Source organism: Megascapheus bottae, chromosome 27, assembly GCF_031878675.1.
Source record: "Megascapheus bottae isolate mThoBot1 chromosome 27, mThoBot2.hap1, whole genome shotgun sequence".
Lineage (NCBI taxonomy): Eukaryota > Metazoa > Chordata > Mammalia > Rodentia > Geomyidae > Megascapheus > Megascapheus bottae.
In genome coordinates this window covers 3,736,734-3,752,952 of record NC_143535.1, presented here as the reverse complement: position 1 = coordinate 3,752,952, position 16,219 = coordinate 3,736,734, and the positions used below count along the sequence as shown (strand labels likewise).

The 16,219-nt window shown below is 50.7% G+C and overlaps 1 protein-coding gene across 3 annotated transcripts in view; it reads left to right on the top strand.

The window, feature by feature from the left end:
* The window catches only part of Grik4 (glutamate ionotropic receptor kainate type subunit 4), a 289,257-nt gene extending 276,652 nt beyond the window's left edge, over positions 1-12,605 (top strand). For all 3 annotated transcript variants that reach the window (XM_090319318.1, XM_090319317.1, XM_090319316.1), the window contains 3 exons: positions 422-550; positions 9,922-10,040; positions 12,096-12,605. In XM_090319318.1, the coding sequence (XP_090175444.1) occupies positions 422-550; positions 9,922-10,040; positions 12,096-12,512 (665 nt within the window). In that variant the 3' untranslated portion in view covers positions 12,513-12,605. The remainder of the gene's footprint in view (positions 1-421; positions 551-9,921; positions 10,041-12,095) is intronic.
* The last annotated feature ends 3,614 nt before the right edge of the window (positions 12,606-16,219 follow it).

The window sequence follows — 16,219 nt, the reverse complement described above, 5'->3', positions numbered from 1 at the left end:
TGAAGAAGCGGAAACAGTAGTCTCCTGGGGGTGGATGGGCAGCCCTGCCCCCAGCTTCTAAGCCATGGCGGGCATGTCACTTTGGTAGAATGGACCCCTCCCCCTTTTAATTTAGAAACTAGGGGTGTCTGGGGGACGAGCTGGAGAGCCATTGCTTGGCCCTTGCCTGGTCTCTGGCTGTGGCTGGGCAGTTGCTGTGTGTGGCAGGGAAAGGAAGGGGAACTGAGCAACCTGAGCAAAGTTAGGTCTGCTGTCTGCAAAGGAGGCCATGGGGCAGGCGGAGGACCACAGCTGTCCCTGGGGAGGCCTCGGGGATACGTCCCTTCCTGAGGGTGGGCTGGGCAGAGTGGCCTCCAGGTGTGTGGAGCAGGGCGGAAGGGGGCTCACACCCTGTCTTGGGCTCTCTTGTGACCCCCTGCAGGCTCGGTTTTCCGGGACGAGTTCGACCTGGCCATCCTTCAGCTGCAGGAGAACAACCGCCTGGAAATCCTGAAGCGCAAATGGTGGGAAGGGGGCAAATGCCCCAAGGAGGAGGACCACAGAGCTAAAGGTGAGCCTGCGCCAGGCTTCCTCCTGCCCACTGACCAGGGGCACCTCGTTTCTTGGGTCCAGATTCCAAACAACGACTTCCAGTAGCCTTGGCCTAGGGCTGCTGCGTCTCCCATCCTTCAATCTCCACTAGCAAATTCTCTACTAGCAGTCAGGGCGATTCTGTTTGAAAAATGCAAACTGGATTGCAACGCTCCCCTGGGGCAGGCCTTCCCATTTCGCTCAGCATAAAATCCAGAGGGCCAGCCCGTGGACATTTACTCTCGCGAATGACAGCTCACTCTGTTGGGTTTAGTGGAGAGCCCCTGTTGGCTGTATTCACTTACTGAAAGGTGGGGAAGGGCCAGATTCTCTGGAGGGGAGGGGAACCCGTACCTTCGTTTGCCCTGGTTATCGCCATGGTAGGTCAGTTGAGTCTCTGTTGCTTATTTTTTATTTATTTATTTATTTATTTTTGCCAGTCATGGGGCTTGAACTCAGGACCTGAGAGCACTATCCTTGGGCTTTCTCAAGGCTAGAGCTCTACCACTTGAGCCACAGCACTGCTTCCAGCTTTTCTCTAGGTATGTGGTACCAAGGAATTGAACCCAAGTCTTCGTGCATGCTAGGAAATGACTCTACCACTAGGCCGAACTCCCAGCCCTATTTTTAGAGAACCATTTTTCTCCAAGTATCCTGGCTTGAACAACAAATTGTATGATCACCCTAGCAATCCACTTATAGCCTTGCTAGAATACATAGCAACTTAACCTGCGCACGCCCGCCCCTGGGAAGGTAACTCAGGAGCAAAATGACGGCTAGCGCGTGCTTGTCCACCACTCTGCATGAATGAGTGACGAAAGAGTGATGAGCAACTGTGTGTTTCTAAGCGTCAGTGCGTGGATCTGTGTGGTAGAGGCCAGGGCTCGAGAATGAGAATGCAAGGGACTTGTCATTTGTAACGTGAAGAAAGCCACGTGCTTCCTGGCTCATCTCTTCGTAAGATCAGAGCTGCCCGCGTATGCCCGTTGGTCAGCACGGGCAGAGGGCAGAGCCCAGGTGAACCTCGGCTCTGCCCATTGCTTCTCTGTGAGCTTAGGCCCGTGGGCGAAACACTGCTGAGCTCTGGCTGCCCTATCTGTAGGTGGCGTGGTGCTGTGGGGTTGAGGTGAAGGTGGGCTGGACTAGCACACAGCCCACAGTGAGAGTGGAAGCCGGTACCACCACGGCTGCTCTGTCCTCCAGGGAAGGCTGACTCCGGCTGCTCTCTACCGGGCACTTATTTTCCAAGGTCAGCTGCTCAGTCAAGACGGAGATGCGGAGTGCTGGTGAACTGTTCAGGGGCCTGGGAATCAGCCTGGCCCTCAGGGGGACCGTTGTGTGGGGGCCTTCGGCAAGTGTCCCTCTTTGATTTAGAAGGGAGTTACGGGAGTTATGTAGACAACGTGTTGCTTGGTTTTGGAGCGTGGCAAACCCAGAAATAAATGACATGTCAAACGGAGTGGGGGCTTTGGGCGGTGCCTGGGGACTCAGGAAAGACACGGCCTGGGCACGTTGGGAGTCTAAGTGTAATCACGTGGAAGGCGGGAACTGGCCCTCACTCCGTGCTATGCAGTAGGCCCGAAGTACACTCGGGAGAAGGCAGGAAACAGACAAAACACTGGATTTAACTGACTCAAAGCCTACAGTGACAAAGAAGTCCTTGTGCTTGGCAATCAGGTGGGAATGGAAGCTTGAGGTGAGAACTGTGCTTCGTTTATAGGAAAGCGAAGTTACCGGTTCTCACAGCGGTTAGCTTTGCAAACTGCCATGCCACTGAGGCTTCACAAGGCCGATTGGACAGCCACACCGAGGGTGGAGGGAGAAAGAACACAGGCAGGGGCACAAGGCTTCTAGGGAAGATGCCACAGCCAGCGTGAACAGGAGGCCTGTCGTGCCCGTGAGGAGAGGACCGACAGATGAATCGTCACCAGAGGAAGCCATCCTGCCAGGGTCCCCGTGTTTCAGAAGATGCCGGCGTCTGACCGTGCTGCCTGTGTCACTGGTCCCTCCGTGATGGCCCTTCAGAGCAAGGAGTCGAGCTCTCTGATTGAGAGACAAGGACCAAGAGCAAACTACCACAGGGCCAGGGCATCGCTGCTAACCCAGCCACCACAGCTAGAGCCAGTTTTATGTGATGACCCCATTGCCACCATGGCTGGAGTCCAGGCACATATGACTCAGCAAGGCTCCAAGCCTTCTTGGCCAGGCAGAAGTCCACGTGACTCCTTTTAAGCCAAGCAGGAAGCAGAGCCTGACATGGAAGATGCCATTGTTTCTTTTCTGCCTGGCCTGTGAACCATCTGATCATCCGTAACTCACTCCTCGAGAGACTTGTGAACACAGGACCGGTGTGACCCAATGCAGAGGTCTCTAGACAGCCACCAGGATTCACACCACAGAAGCCTTGATTCTTTGTGCTTCTAATAGCTTGGAGGGCAATCGTTTCATTTTGCTTCCGCAGCAGCTTCTCGGTGGCTCCTTCTTTATTCTTCTCTGTCCCTTGGCTTTTATATGTGCCTAAAGGAATAAAAAGAATGTGGAACCAGCAGAAAAAAAAATGGAGGTGAAGGGTTGTTGTGGGGATGGGAATTTTTTTTTCAGAGACCTTGGAAACTGACAGTGGCTCCAGGCACTTGGGTTTCAATTAAAATGGGCGAGAGGCACACGGGGCCCTCACATAATCCTCTGCTTTGTTATCCTATTAAAATGCAAGAGATTTCAAAGGAAAAGGAACTGATGCTAACCCCACGTCTAATCCAATAATTGAAACTCAGACATCACTGACAAATTCCAAAGAGGAATCCTAATGTCGGTATGATGCCACCATCTTTGGGGAGAAGGAAGAGGAAGAAGTAGTGCTAGTAATACTGGGATTTGAACTCAGGGCCTCAAACTTGATAAATTGGTACTTTACTACTTGAGCCACACCCCCAGTCCTGATTTTTGCTGGTTATTTTGGAGATGGAGTCTAGTGATCTTTTCTACCAGGGTTGGCCTTGAACTGAAATCCTTCAGATCTCAGGTGTATGGAGTATGAGCCAGCATGGGCCAGCAGTACCCAGCTAATACCACCTGGCTTGAGCCTTCTTGCCAGGTCTTGCTCAGCTATGGTAAGAACCCTACATTCTCTCTTGGCACACACAGAGCTTCTTGGTAGAACCACAGAGAAATGAGATTGCAGATCGCTGGAAGGCCGGAGATGACTAGAAGGAAGAGGTCTGTTCCCAAGCTGGTTCACATTCTTCTGCCTTCTCTTTTCAAAAAAAAATCTATTTCTCTCACTCAGAAATTATTAAAAGAAATATTCCCTAGCCACTCACACCGGCATTCCCTGGTGTAACGAGATTAGATTACCAAAGGCTTGGGAGAGCAGTTGCTAGACAAAAGAAAGTGGCTGAATGCTGAAGAAATGAAATACTTTTATCTGGTAAAAACACAAGCTCACAATTAGGCTTCAGAGCCACACAGATACTCCACCAGGCTGTGAAAATTCGGGGCCCTCGTTCAGGAATGGAAACCAGGCCAGTGGCATTGACTTGGAATCCTTGGAGAATGGGAAGTTTGCTGGCCAGCTCAGTGGGAGTGAAAGCAGGAGATGTCTTAGCAAAAGTGGGGAAAGGGGTGGGAAGCAGTGGGAGGCGGTGGGGGACGGAAGGGGGACTCTGGGGATGCTTTCCTCTTTCTTCTCAGGGGGGCCTAGATTGGCCATCAGACTTCTCTGGTTTCTCTGGAAAGCACCAGACTGGAAAGCCGAATGTGTGACTTGGATCATGTCTCAGCGTTGCTGTGGAGGGATCCTGGCCCTAATCAAATCAGATTTGATTGCTGAGAGGCAGAAAAACGGCAGGGGAGGTTGCCAGGAAGCCTGATCAGACATGGAGGTAAATGGTGACCCACTGAGTCGGCGGCTAAGGAGGGCAGTAACGAGCAAGACCACAGCCCACTGCTGCCCCACACTGAGCCAAGGGGAACTCAGTCGTGGATTCAGGCATTTACCTGACTATGCATGCTGCAACACTGAGAAGGGGAATTTTGTAAGCTGAGTCTTTAGCTTGCATAGAGAATCCCTCTCCCTGTCCCTCCTCTGGGATTTCCCTGGAATGAATCCAGTCCCTGGGGATGCCCGTGGCATGTTCCTGCCTGAGGGTGCTCCCACAGCTTGCAGGGACACAGACACAGGGAAGGGTGGACAAGGCACAGGAGCCTGGCTTCATTTTGAACCTGGGCACTTCTGCTCATCAGCCATTGAACCTTGGGCAAGTGGTTGATTTCTCTGTACCTTGGTTTCCTTGGTGGGAAGATGGAAATCCAGGAAGTGTGAATGTCCCAGGCCCCCGGTCTTGTCATGGTAAACACTCAAAGTTAGCGTCATCTTTATGAAGACCATAGGCTTTGGGTCATACTCAACCAGGATCCACATCTTAGCTTAACTTGCCAGAAACTTGGATAACTTAATTTCTCTGAATTGCTGTTTCTTTATAAAATGAGGACAATGGGTTTCCTTCATAGAGATTTTAATAAATGGTTGTCACAGCAGTTTTTTTTTACTTGAGACACTCGAACTTGTATTTTGATAGATGATAAAGTGTCTCTGCCAGTACTTGTGTCTTGACAAACTGAAAATGTTGTATCAACTGTCTCTCCCATTTCTCTTATTTTATTTTTAATTGATTTGGGCCACACTGAGGTTTGAACTCAGACCCTCTCATTTGCTCTTCTAGCATTCTACCATCTGAGCCATGCCTCTCGTCTTTGGCCTGGGTTTTGTTTGTTTATTCATTTATGAGATGGAGTCTTGTGGAGTTTTCTATAGGTGCTAACCTTGAACCATGATCCTTCTCATCTGATGCTCCCTATTAGCTAAGTTTACAATTGTGAGTTGCTGGTACCCAGTTTCTTCTTTGCCTGCTTTTCCCTCATGACTCATCCTAGAACCTGCTAGGTCTTATCAGCAGATGTCACAGTGAGAGCAAGCAGTAACGCAGTCCTACTGGGTCACAGCCCTCCCCCAGGCACCCCTGAGGTCGCTGCATTTTCTGGGAAGATGGCTTAGTCAGCTTATACATGGACCCAGGAACGTGCTATTTACAGCAAAAAATAAAGTCCATGCAGATGAGGCCATCTTGTACATGAGTGTGGGTGTGGTGGGCGTGGCTCTGAGATGGAGTACGGGAAAGCAGCATGGGCCTTTGCCAAATGTTCTTCAGGTTGCCAGTATGGCCTAGAGCTTCAGCCCTTGTGCAGTGCCCGGCTCATGGGAGCTCTGTAAAGATGTTAACCCACCTCACAAAGCAAATGTGCTGCCCCACGTGCCCTCTCCACACCTGCCTCTGTGACTCCTATGACCTCTGCTTCTTTACCCCTTCGGTTCAAAGGAGCTTCCCTTCTGTGTCTCGGGTGCGAATGGTTGTAGTGCTTCCTGGAATTACAAGAGGATGAGAATGTGAAGACCCTAGAGTACTAAAACCAGAAATGGTTCTTAGCCACTTAGAACTAAAGGAAGAGCAGAAGGGAGGGTGGAGGTTCATGTCTTTCCAAAGTGAGCCCCTGTCCGCTGTCACGCCCTCTGTGGTTCTGACACCAGGAAAGGACACTTGTGAACTATTATTTGTATCTGTAGATGATCAGTGAGTGACACAAATTTGGTATTTAAAGCAAACAGGGCCTTGCCAGGAGAGCCTAATCCTCTTTCAGCCAGTGCAGACTGGTGGCTGGGGCACAGAGGAGGCTCAGGAGAAAACCCCAGTGTGGAAGCCATCTGTCTGAGTGGGTTATGTGTGGTCCCCTGTGAGGTATGAAGGGGAGAAGACAACACCATGGCTTCCGGTACCTCTCGCAGGTGCTGAGGCATCTGTGAGTGTCACAGAGGCCCGCAGGCTGGGGGCGGCCTCAGCAAAGGCCCTTCTGACGGATGGCTGTGCACCACGGAAGGGAAGGCATTCAGCTCCTCTGAGGATGACTGATGATGGTGCTAAACAGAACTGCTGCACTCTTCGAACGTTCCCTTCCCACTCCCCGTTCCATCTGCTCTTCAACTCCAACTCTGCCAGCAATCTATTCTTGTTCCACTTCCCAATAACTCGTTAAACTCATGAATGGTATACCAGCCTCCCTCCCCAGACGCAAAGACTGCCCGGCCGGGGATTGGCAGTCTAGAGCCATGGTCCCAAAAGGCCGGGAGCTGGGGGGTGAGGCCTGGGGGCTGTTTTGGTGACTTATGGTCCCTACCAGCATTCTGTTAAATTCTCAGCTCCTTCAGGAGTGACCAAATCAGTCATTCCAGCAAGGTTACGGGTCCCTTTCTTCTAGGCACCTCTGTTCCCATGGGGTGTGGGAGATTGCAGGTGTAACGTGGCCGTGGCCAGGTACAGAGCTCCTTCCACCAGCCACTTAGTATACACTTGGCTCTGCCTGGGGTCCTCTATGTAGGCTGTCAGGTTTTACTGTTTACTGAGGACAGAACAAATTCCTAATCTACTGTGTGGAGCCAGAGTTTTTGATAATGCAAGACTCCACACCTGCACAGTCTCCTTTTGTTATTTTGTTTTGCTTTATCCGTCATGGGGTTTGAACTCGTGCTTTGCACTTGCTAGACTGGCAGTCTACCACTTGTGTCACATGCCTAACCCTTTTTTGCTTTAGTTTATTTGTCAGATGGGACTGACCATTTTTCCCTGGCTGACCTCTGCCTCCCAGCTAGCTGAGATTACAGAAATGCCTGGCCCTCGTCAGACTTTACATTTCACAAAGAGCATTCTGGGCAGCTACTGCATGGAGTGTAGAGCCGAGGGGGAAATGGCTCCAAGCAGGGAAATTATTTCCGAGGCTGCTATAATAGTCAACCAGAGAGATGAAGTAAGGGCGCGATCAGATGGAAGGGGGCAGGGGTAAAAAGTTTAAAATTACTTAAGAGGTAAAATCAGCAGGACTTGGTAATTGTCAGTGCCTGGGGAACAAGCAAGAGACCAAATGCAGGAAAATGAGCATAGAAATGTTCCCGGAGTGATCCAAGGAGATTGGTAAGATTAGAAGAGAACCACGATCAATGGGCTTCTGAAAAGCCAAGAAGGAGACGAGGTTGATGGAGTCAAGTGCTCAAAAGGTTATGCACGATCAGGATGGGGAAATTTCCGAGAAGATTAGAATCTAAATGGTAAGAGTGGTTTTCACAGTGAAGACAAAATTGTATGGGATGAGAAGAGAACTGGAAAAGCAAACGTATATTCAGCAGCACAGTCATTTTCTCCATCAGGAACTGAAGCCAGAGCATCGCGGGCCTGAAAGCCCTGTCAGATGTCCATAATTATATGAGAAGTGGGGGACGAGGGAGGTGAAGGGAAAGACTGGCTTCAAAATGCAAGAAGAGACCTGCGAAATTAAATTAAGACATGTTTAATTAAACAGCTCCAAAATGGAACATTGTTTCAATTTCATTAATTTTTAAATTTAATATTCATGAAAACTTGATCACATTTAGAAACTTTGGGGGGGGGGTTAAGTTTTTTCTCATTTTACAAGCATTCCCTTTTGTATGTACCGTGACTGGTGAGAAATCACAGCCAATGGCAAATTAACTATTTCTTGCCATTCAGTAATACAGGGAAACAACACTTTGAACTGGAATTTTTACCTATGATGTGGGCACATTTTCTTCTACCTGCTTTCTCCCAGTGTAAGCATTGTAAGGCCTTCTAGAAGGTCTTAATGAGGTTCTGAGGCAGTCAGTGCTTTCCAAAAGCTGGCCCATGGGAAAAAAAGATGTTTTGATTAGACAGAATGGGAGATCTTATGTTTTTTCTAAGAAAGGAGAAACATGAGTGGGAAAGAGCCACTAGGGGTGGGGTATGAGGGAAAGATTGGAGACAAATCCAGGTGACAAATGACAGGGCGGCAAGGGGACAGCTACAGCCTAAGTGACAGAGACCAGAGGAAGGAAAGAACACCCCTCCAGGAACAAGAAGAAGGGGCTCTTCTTTGAGGAACCCAGAGTCCTTTTTCCATCTGATGTAGAACTACCCCCAGTGATGGGGCGTCTTGGAGTCTCCCCTCTGCACTGGGGGGCCCCACAGCCACCCTCAAAGGCTGGTTGGAAACTCCAGTCCTTCCTGCTCCCACAGTCAAAAGTCCTTTTACCCAAATGGACCTAGTGAGTGAGAAATGTGTTCAAACAAATCCAAAGTATTTTCCTCTTGAATTTAATGACTCCCTTATCTTTGATTAGTCAAAATAGAAGCTCCTGCATTGGCTCAAGTACACAAGAGCTGACTGTATGGGTCCACAGACCAGAACATATGGTCTGTGTAAAAATGAGTTTATCATGTGAACTCTTGAAGCCATCACAAGTAGATTCTCAGGGAGGCTGGCACTTCCGCCAGCTGTATTATTTTAAATCACTTGGGGATTTGTGGGAGGTAATGCAAAACATCCTGAAATGGCCAGGAAGCGCTATTTTCCCAGTTTTCCTGGGTGCAGAAGGTAGAATTCGACTGTGGTCCTCACCGTGATGCATCTTGTGGTGTGTGAAGTTGACTCTTCTGGGCAGTCACAACGCCATGTTACTTGATGGCCTGGCACGTCTTGGAATGTGCGAGATTTCCCATGTCTACAGCACTGCCATTTTCCTAGATAAAAGATGTCAGCTGCTCTATGATTGTGACCCTTGTGGAATCAATGTGTCATGTTTAATGACTCTTCCCTTAAAGTCTGCTTTCTCAAATGCCAGGGAAAGGCATCCAGTTACCTGGAATTTCTGTTTCTAACAAGGTTTTAAGGCACTGTTGATGGAAGCATGATTGAGAATCAAGCTAGTGAAGTCGGTTTGTTTGTTTTTAATGTTTTCTAGTTACATGTGAAATGCTCCTAAACTTTTAGGGCATTAAAGCCATGTTTAAAACGTCTTGGACTTTGGATTTTCAGATCAAGGAGGTTCAAGTTGACTCTGTAACAAGTTGACTCTGTTAAGCAGAATTTGTGCTAGCTGTGGCAAGTCAGAACACCTGCTTTATATCATAGAAGTTCAATATTAAGGACATTAAGGGTTTTAGAATCCATTGGTATTTTGGTGTCTCATCACTAAAGGCTCCAGCAGGTTAGGCCCAGGCCTGTTTCCTGGTCTGATTGTTACTTCCCATCCCCAGCCATTATTTTACAGTACCTAGAAATTCCGCCCTGCCTACCATTTTGCTCCAAACACCCATTTTATCTTCTTTTAACATGAGTAACAAAATCTCTTCCAAGGCAGTGAGTCTAGGCCGTCTACAAGGCTCGAGCTATGAGGTTTACATGACATCTGCCTTACTAGTAAATGATGTCTTCCTGCTCTCATTTCCCTTTGTTATTATTCTCTCACAGGCCTGGGAATGGAGAACATTGGCGGAATCTTTGTGGTTCTTATTTGTGGCTTAATTGTGGCCATTTTTATGGCTATGTTGGAGTTTTTATGGACTCTCAGACACTCAGAAGCAACTGAGGTAAGCCTTCTCAGGGGTGTCCTCAGTGCCGGCAATGGAGCCACATTCCCAGGCTCCCAGATATAATTCAGCAGGATGTGTGGGTCCCCTGGATGTCACCTGAGACAGAGCTGGGAGAGAAGCCCCTGTCCCAGAGAAGGAGACCTGAGCCATGCTCTTATCACCTACTTCCTGTGCATACCCTGAAAGGGTACTGGTCTTGAGAGCTTCTAGATTCTTCTAGAGACAGCCCAGGAAATGCATAGGTGAAAATGTTCTGTGAACAACAAAGCTTTATAAAACTGTGTGTGTGTACGTGAGTGAGTGTGTGTGTGTGTGTGTGTGTGTGTGTGTGTGTGTGTGTGTGTACACAGGTACCAGGTTACTAAAGGATAATGTGACTTCAGTCCTTCCATTAAGTCCCTTCGAGGTATTACATTTGACAGGGGAGCGAGCATAGAACAGGAATTTTCTTCTCTCATGAATCTGGAGAGTCTCAGCTCAGGGACAAGAGCTCATGAGAAGATACCTGAACTTTGGAGTTGCATAGATGGAAGTTCAAATTCTCAGCCAACAATTTACTGCTCAATTATTCCCCAGATACAGAGGCACCATCTGCACACCTGTGAAATAGAGATAATCATTGTAATTAATAGTGATGCAGGCTCACGGTTCTTCACCTATAAAAGCCACAACACTTGGAAAATTCCAAGTTCTTTCTAAGTTTGATATAAATGCCTGCAGCCCTTGGTCTTATTCAATGTGCACACACACAGTTTCTAGTAGAAATAACAAAGTTTTTGAATATATACTTTGTCCCCGACAGCACTGAGTGTAGTACACATTGGTGTATTTTATTGCATTCCTAAAATCTAAAGAATTTGGCCTGGATACATGACTTGAACCAAGTATTTTATGTTAGGTGACTGTGGACTTAAGAGAAGTGGTTAGGGGTTAGTGGTGTGTTGGTGGCTCACGCCTGTAATCCTAGCTGCTCAGGAGGCTGAAATCTGAGGATCATGATTGGAAGTCAGCCCAGGGAAGAAAAGTCCATGAAGTCTTTGATCTCCAATAAACTACACAGAAAAAAAAAATGGAAGTGGTGGCTATAGCTCAAGTGGTAGAGCACTAGCCTTGAGCACAGAGAGAGTTAAGGGACAGTGCCTGAGCCCTGAGTTCAAGCCCCAGAACCCATTTTTTTACAAAAAGAAAAGGTAGGGGCGTTGGCCCTTGTTTTAGATGCAGAATTAATCATCTCCAGCCACAGCCAGCTGACTGAGAGAACCAAGTGTTAGTCTGGCGAGGTGGCTCACGCCTGGAATCCCATCCACCACCTGCAGAATGCAATTGAAGGCCCACCGGGGGCAAAAGAGCTCAGGACTCCATCCCAAAAATGAAGCAAAAGGGACCAAGGCGGTGGTCCTCCCTGCGGGGGAGGATGGAGGACAGGCCTTCTGGAGCCCTCTAGAACCCCCCCCCCCAGGGGAGGGTGGAGGACAGGCCTTCTGGAACCCTCTAGAACCCCCCCATGGTGGAGGGTGGTGGGCAGGCCTTCTGGAACCCTCTAGAACCCCCCCCCCCGTGGTGGAGGGTGGTGGGCAGGCCTTCTGGAACCCTCTAGAACCCCCCCACGGTGGAGGATGGTGGGCAGGCCTTCTAAACCCCCCCCCCCCGGGGAGGATGGAGGGCAGGCCTTCAGGAGCCCTCTAGAACCCCCCCCAGGGGAGGGTGGTGGGCAGGCCTTCAGGAGCCCTGTAGAACCCCCCCCCCAGGGGAGGGTGGTGGGCAGGCCTTCAGGAGCCCTCTAGAACCCCCCCCAGGGGAGGGTGGTGGGCAGGCCTTCAGGAGCCCTCTAGAACCCCCCCCCCAGGGGAGGGTGGTGGGCAGGCCTTCTGGAACCCGCTAGAACCCCCCCCCAGGGGAGGGTGGTGGGCAGGCCTTCTAAACCCCCCCCTGGGGAGGATGGAGGGCAGGCCTTCTGGAACCCTCTAGAACCCCCCTCTCCAGGGGAGGGTGGTGAGCAGGCCTTCTGGAACCCTCTAGAACCCCCCCCCCCCCCCCCCCCGTCTCCCTCAGGTGTCCGCCTGCCAGGAGATGGTGGCCGAGCTCCGGAGCATCATCCTGTGTCAGGACGGCGCCCACCCGCGGCGGCGGCGCGCGGGGTCCGCCCCGCAGCCCGGGCCCCCGACGATGGCGGTGGCAGCGGCGGAGGAGCCTCGCCGGCCCCGCGGCACCGCGGTGCTCAGCAACGGCCAGCTGTGCGGCGGCGGCGGCGGAGGCGCGGGCGGCGCGCGCCCCGGGGGCCCCGGCGACCCCGACCAGCTGGCGCACAGACTGGCGCAGGAGGCCGCGCTGGCGGCCCGCGGCTGCACGCACGTCCGCGTGTGCCCCGAGTGCCGGCGCTTCCAGGGCCTGCGCGCCCGGCCGTCCCCGGCCCGCAGCGACGAGAGCCTGGCCTGGGACAAGACCACCAACAGCAGCGAGCCCGAGTAGCCGCGCGCCCGGGGAGGCCCGGACCGGACAGCGGCTCCTCCCGGAGGAGGGCGGGATCGGACGCCCGAGACCCCGACCAGCCCCGGATCCTGGGAAGGGGCGCGGGGCGCTCCAGGACGCCGCTGCCCGGCCTGCCCGGCAGGCGACTGGAGGCCTGGGGGCCCCGTGGACCAGCTCCGGGCGCCCTGCTCCTCATGCCCCAGGGAAGTGGGGGGTCGTGGCACCCCTGGGTCGAGTTCTTACTTGGAAAAAAAATTAAACGCAACAGGGAAGTTGTTTTTTCTTCCGCCCCCCGGATTTGTATACTTGGGTTCCTGTTCTGGTCTCTCCTCTCCCTCCTGCTTGTCTTCTCCCGCTCCTTCGTCTCCGGTTCTGTCCACTTGTCTTGCGGTGTCCAGTTTTGTTGTGGGGCGGCTGGGCGGGAGGCTGAGCGCGGGAATGGAGTTCTCAATGATCCTTATTCCTTTATTCCTGTGGCCTGAGTCTTAGGATCGAGTCACCAATGCGTCAGACGTCAGGTGCTGACCTCTCCGGCTCCTGTGGGAGTGGGGGATCCCCCAGTGTGCAGACGGGGGTTCAGTGAGTGAACCAGGAGAGAACAGGCACCAACACTGCATTCAGTCAATTCTTTAACTCCCCCAAGCAAAGAGCCCTCGTTTAACAGAGATCCCTCGACATGCCTGGGGCTTCAAGGGTTCGGTATGGTTTCTTTCACTTGACTTCCATGGCTATCACGTTGGTCTTTTTCCATGAGCTCTCTGAAGCTAGCCGGGGAAGGGGAACATCATGCGCAAAAGCATGGGGAGGAGATGGTAGGCTAGGCCCTGGCTCTTCGAGCAGTGTGCTGCCCTGCTCGCCAAGGAGTCCGGACAGGACCGTGTGTGTTGGTAAAACAACTGTCTCTTTTTTGACCAAACTGGGCTGGGCTGTGAGGCCCCCTCCCCGAGGCTGTCATCAGTTGGAAGGTTTCTTACTACCATGCATGAAGCTGGGTACAAATGTGTGTTGGTGTGTGTGTGTACACGTGCATGTGTGCAAGCGCACGTGTGGCCTTTATGCAAAGACCTTATGGAATCAGGAGTTTGACAGGTTCCTGGAGGGCGGTGGAATCTCCAGGTCAGTGACAGGCGTGGGAACTCACAACCTGGAGTCCTGGCATCAGAGTGGGTCGTGGCTGCTTGGGTGGCTTTAGGCAAAGCATTGAACTTTCTCTGCACCCACAGATGAGGAGTCAGGATGCTCTCCCCGCAATCTGGGGGTGCTGTCACCTGCTCTGGTGGTGGTGGGAAGGGCGCATGCTCAGAGCACCACTCTGATGTGGGGGGGGGGGAGGCGCCCCAGCCACCAATAGACACATGGCTGGTTGACACATGGAGAGTTTCTATTTTCTGATGGAAAACGAATTCTATGCAATTTCTGATTGTAAACCGAAGACAATTCGGGGGGGGGGGGAGAGAGAAACCACCGCCGCCTCCATCTCCACCGCCGGCCACCATCACAGCCAACTTGGGCCTAGTTGTCCTCAAATTGCCTCTGCTCTAAGTGCATAAAGGAGAGGCACTGGGAGGTGTGGGGGGACAGGGCAAGCTGAATTCCATATCTGTGCCATCTGGGGAGTTCAGCGTCCACTGCTGAACAGCTGGCATCCTAGGGGCCCCGTGGAACGCTGGTCATCCCTCTGCAGGATGCCAGTACCGTCCTACACTGACCTTGCTCGTGGACTTGAATCCTTTTTCTCTTTAACCTTCCAATGGCAGCAAGCTATGCAGGACACGTGAGCATTTTCCCTTTTGAAACCTCGCCTCAAGCCTTGTGGAGAAACGTGGATTGGGTGGGAAGGGCACCAGAAGGCCTAATGCCCATGCCTTCAAGGGTGCCAGGCTGCCTCGGCCTGCAGCTCCAGCCACGCTTCTTCCAACTTCGTGCTCCCTTCCACCAGATCAGCATTTACAGTGGGAAGCGGGTTTTGGTTTGTTTGTTTGTTTTCTCTTTTTTCTTCTTCTTCTTAAATCTCATTTTTATGAGCAGGCTATCTTGATCAGTAGTAGCAAACTTTTTTTTTAATGGATAGGTGAAATCAATGTCCTCATGTATCATTTATAAAGTCTCTTTCCTTCACCGTGCGGAATAAAGATAAACCTGACAGCATCAGACAGTTTGTCTCGGCCACCAGACCATCCCTACACCTCCCTCCGGCGGCTGCCTGAATTTGCTACCAGCTCCTTCTCATTCTTGGTTCATCTCCACTTATTATTATTATTATTTTGTCAATTGTCGGCTTTCTTTGCCATTGTGTATTTTCTATGGACTCGGTGTGTACTGCAAAAAAAAAAAAAAGAAAAAAGGAGTTTTTTTTTTCTTGTCTGTTTATCTTTCTTTAACTGGAATATTTACAATAAAACAGAAACAAACCCTGAAATGGTAGCAGTGGGTAGGAGATGTTTTGGTGTGGCAAGTATGGTTCACTGGGCCTGGGCCTGATGGGCAGGCAGGTGTGAAGCTCTAAAAACTCACAAAAACTAGAAAACGAAAACCACTCTGTCTCCCCTTTGGGCTCTCCCTCCTCCCCCCACCTACCTCTCTCTCTTTGCCTCCCTCCCACCCTCTCTCCCTTCCTCTGGACTCCCCCACCCTCTTCTCTTCTTTGTTCCCAACTCAGAAGAGTCTAGGTGGCTTGTTTCAATTTTTAGTCCTGGGAGCTTGAGCCCCCCTTCCCCAACGCTACCCCCAAAAGGACACACATGTTAATGAAGCTCAGGATTGGTGGGGTTTTGTCTTCCTAAATGCACTGCTGAGTGAATAGCCATCTATTGATACCTCTAGTAACTCTAGTCAGATAACACCCCAGATCCCACCGGGAGCTTGAAGATTACATCAATTAAAATATAATACTTTGCTTTATTTCTTTTAATTGCTCTACAGGGCCCCAACCGTCACCAGATCTCTGCCTCAGAACCCAGGTGGGGTGTAAGTTGAGCACGTAGATGGCCAAAAACCTTTTGGCTTTCTCTAAGCCAGTGCTCCTACGTGGATACTCACCCTGGGGGCTTGCCAGAGCCCTCTTATTGGTTAGGTGAGACTGAAATATCATGATAACCGATCCACTTGGGGCCACTCTGTGAAAGTTTATTAGTTTTGGATTCCAAGGAGTTGGATTTTCTTGTGGAATCCAAGGGGGACTTCCCGCAGTGTGTGAGACCAGAAAAGGGCTTGTGACACTGCGGATTGGTGGCTGGAGTACAGCTTGAGAGAATTATTTGTTCCTTTCCTACCAATCGGGTATGCACATCAAGGTAAGCTAGTCTGGAAATGATAAGAGAGATCTGATTCCCCAACTGGTTGTCAGCTCTCTTGAGTTAATAACAAAGAGGCCTGTTTGGAGAGTGAGGAGCGAGAAGGAATCTTTTCATAAGGATTTTGCTTAAAGCTAGTACTTCCTATGGGGCCTTCTCAAGAGAAAAAAAATGGAATCTTAAGTTGCCTTGAGAGTTGACTAATTCCCATCCCTTTCTGACAAAGGTGACTTTCTCCTCACAGGCAAATCCCTTACCAGGGCCAAACTTAAGAATATTCTCAAGGGCATAAAAATTGTGTGCCTCAAAGACTGCTTATGACAAACTTTCAAAAGACTTTTCCTCCAGGGAAGAAAATCATAACCTGGAAGGAAAACAAAAACAAACATCCTGAGTGGTTTCAGTTGTCATTTA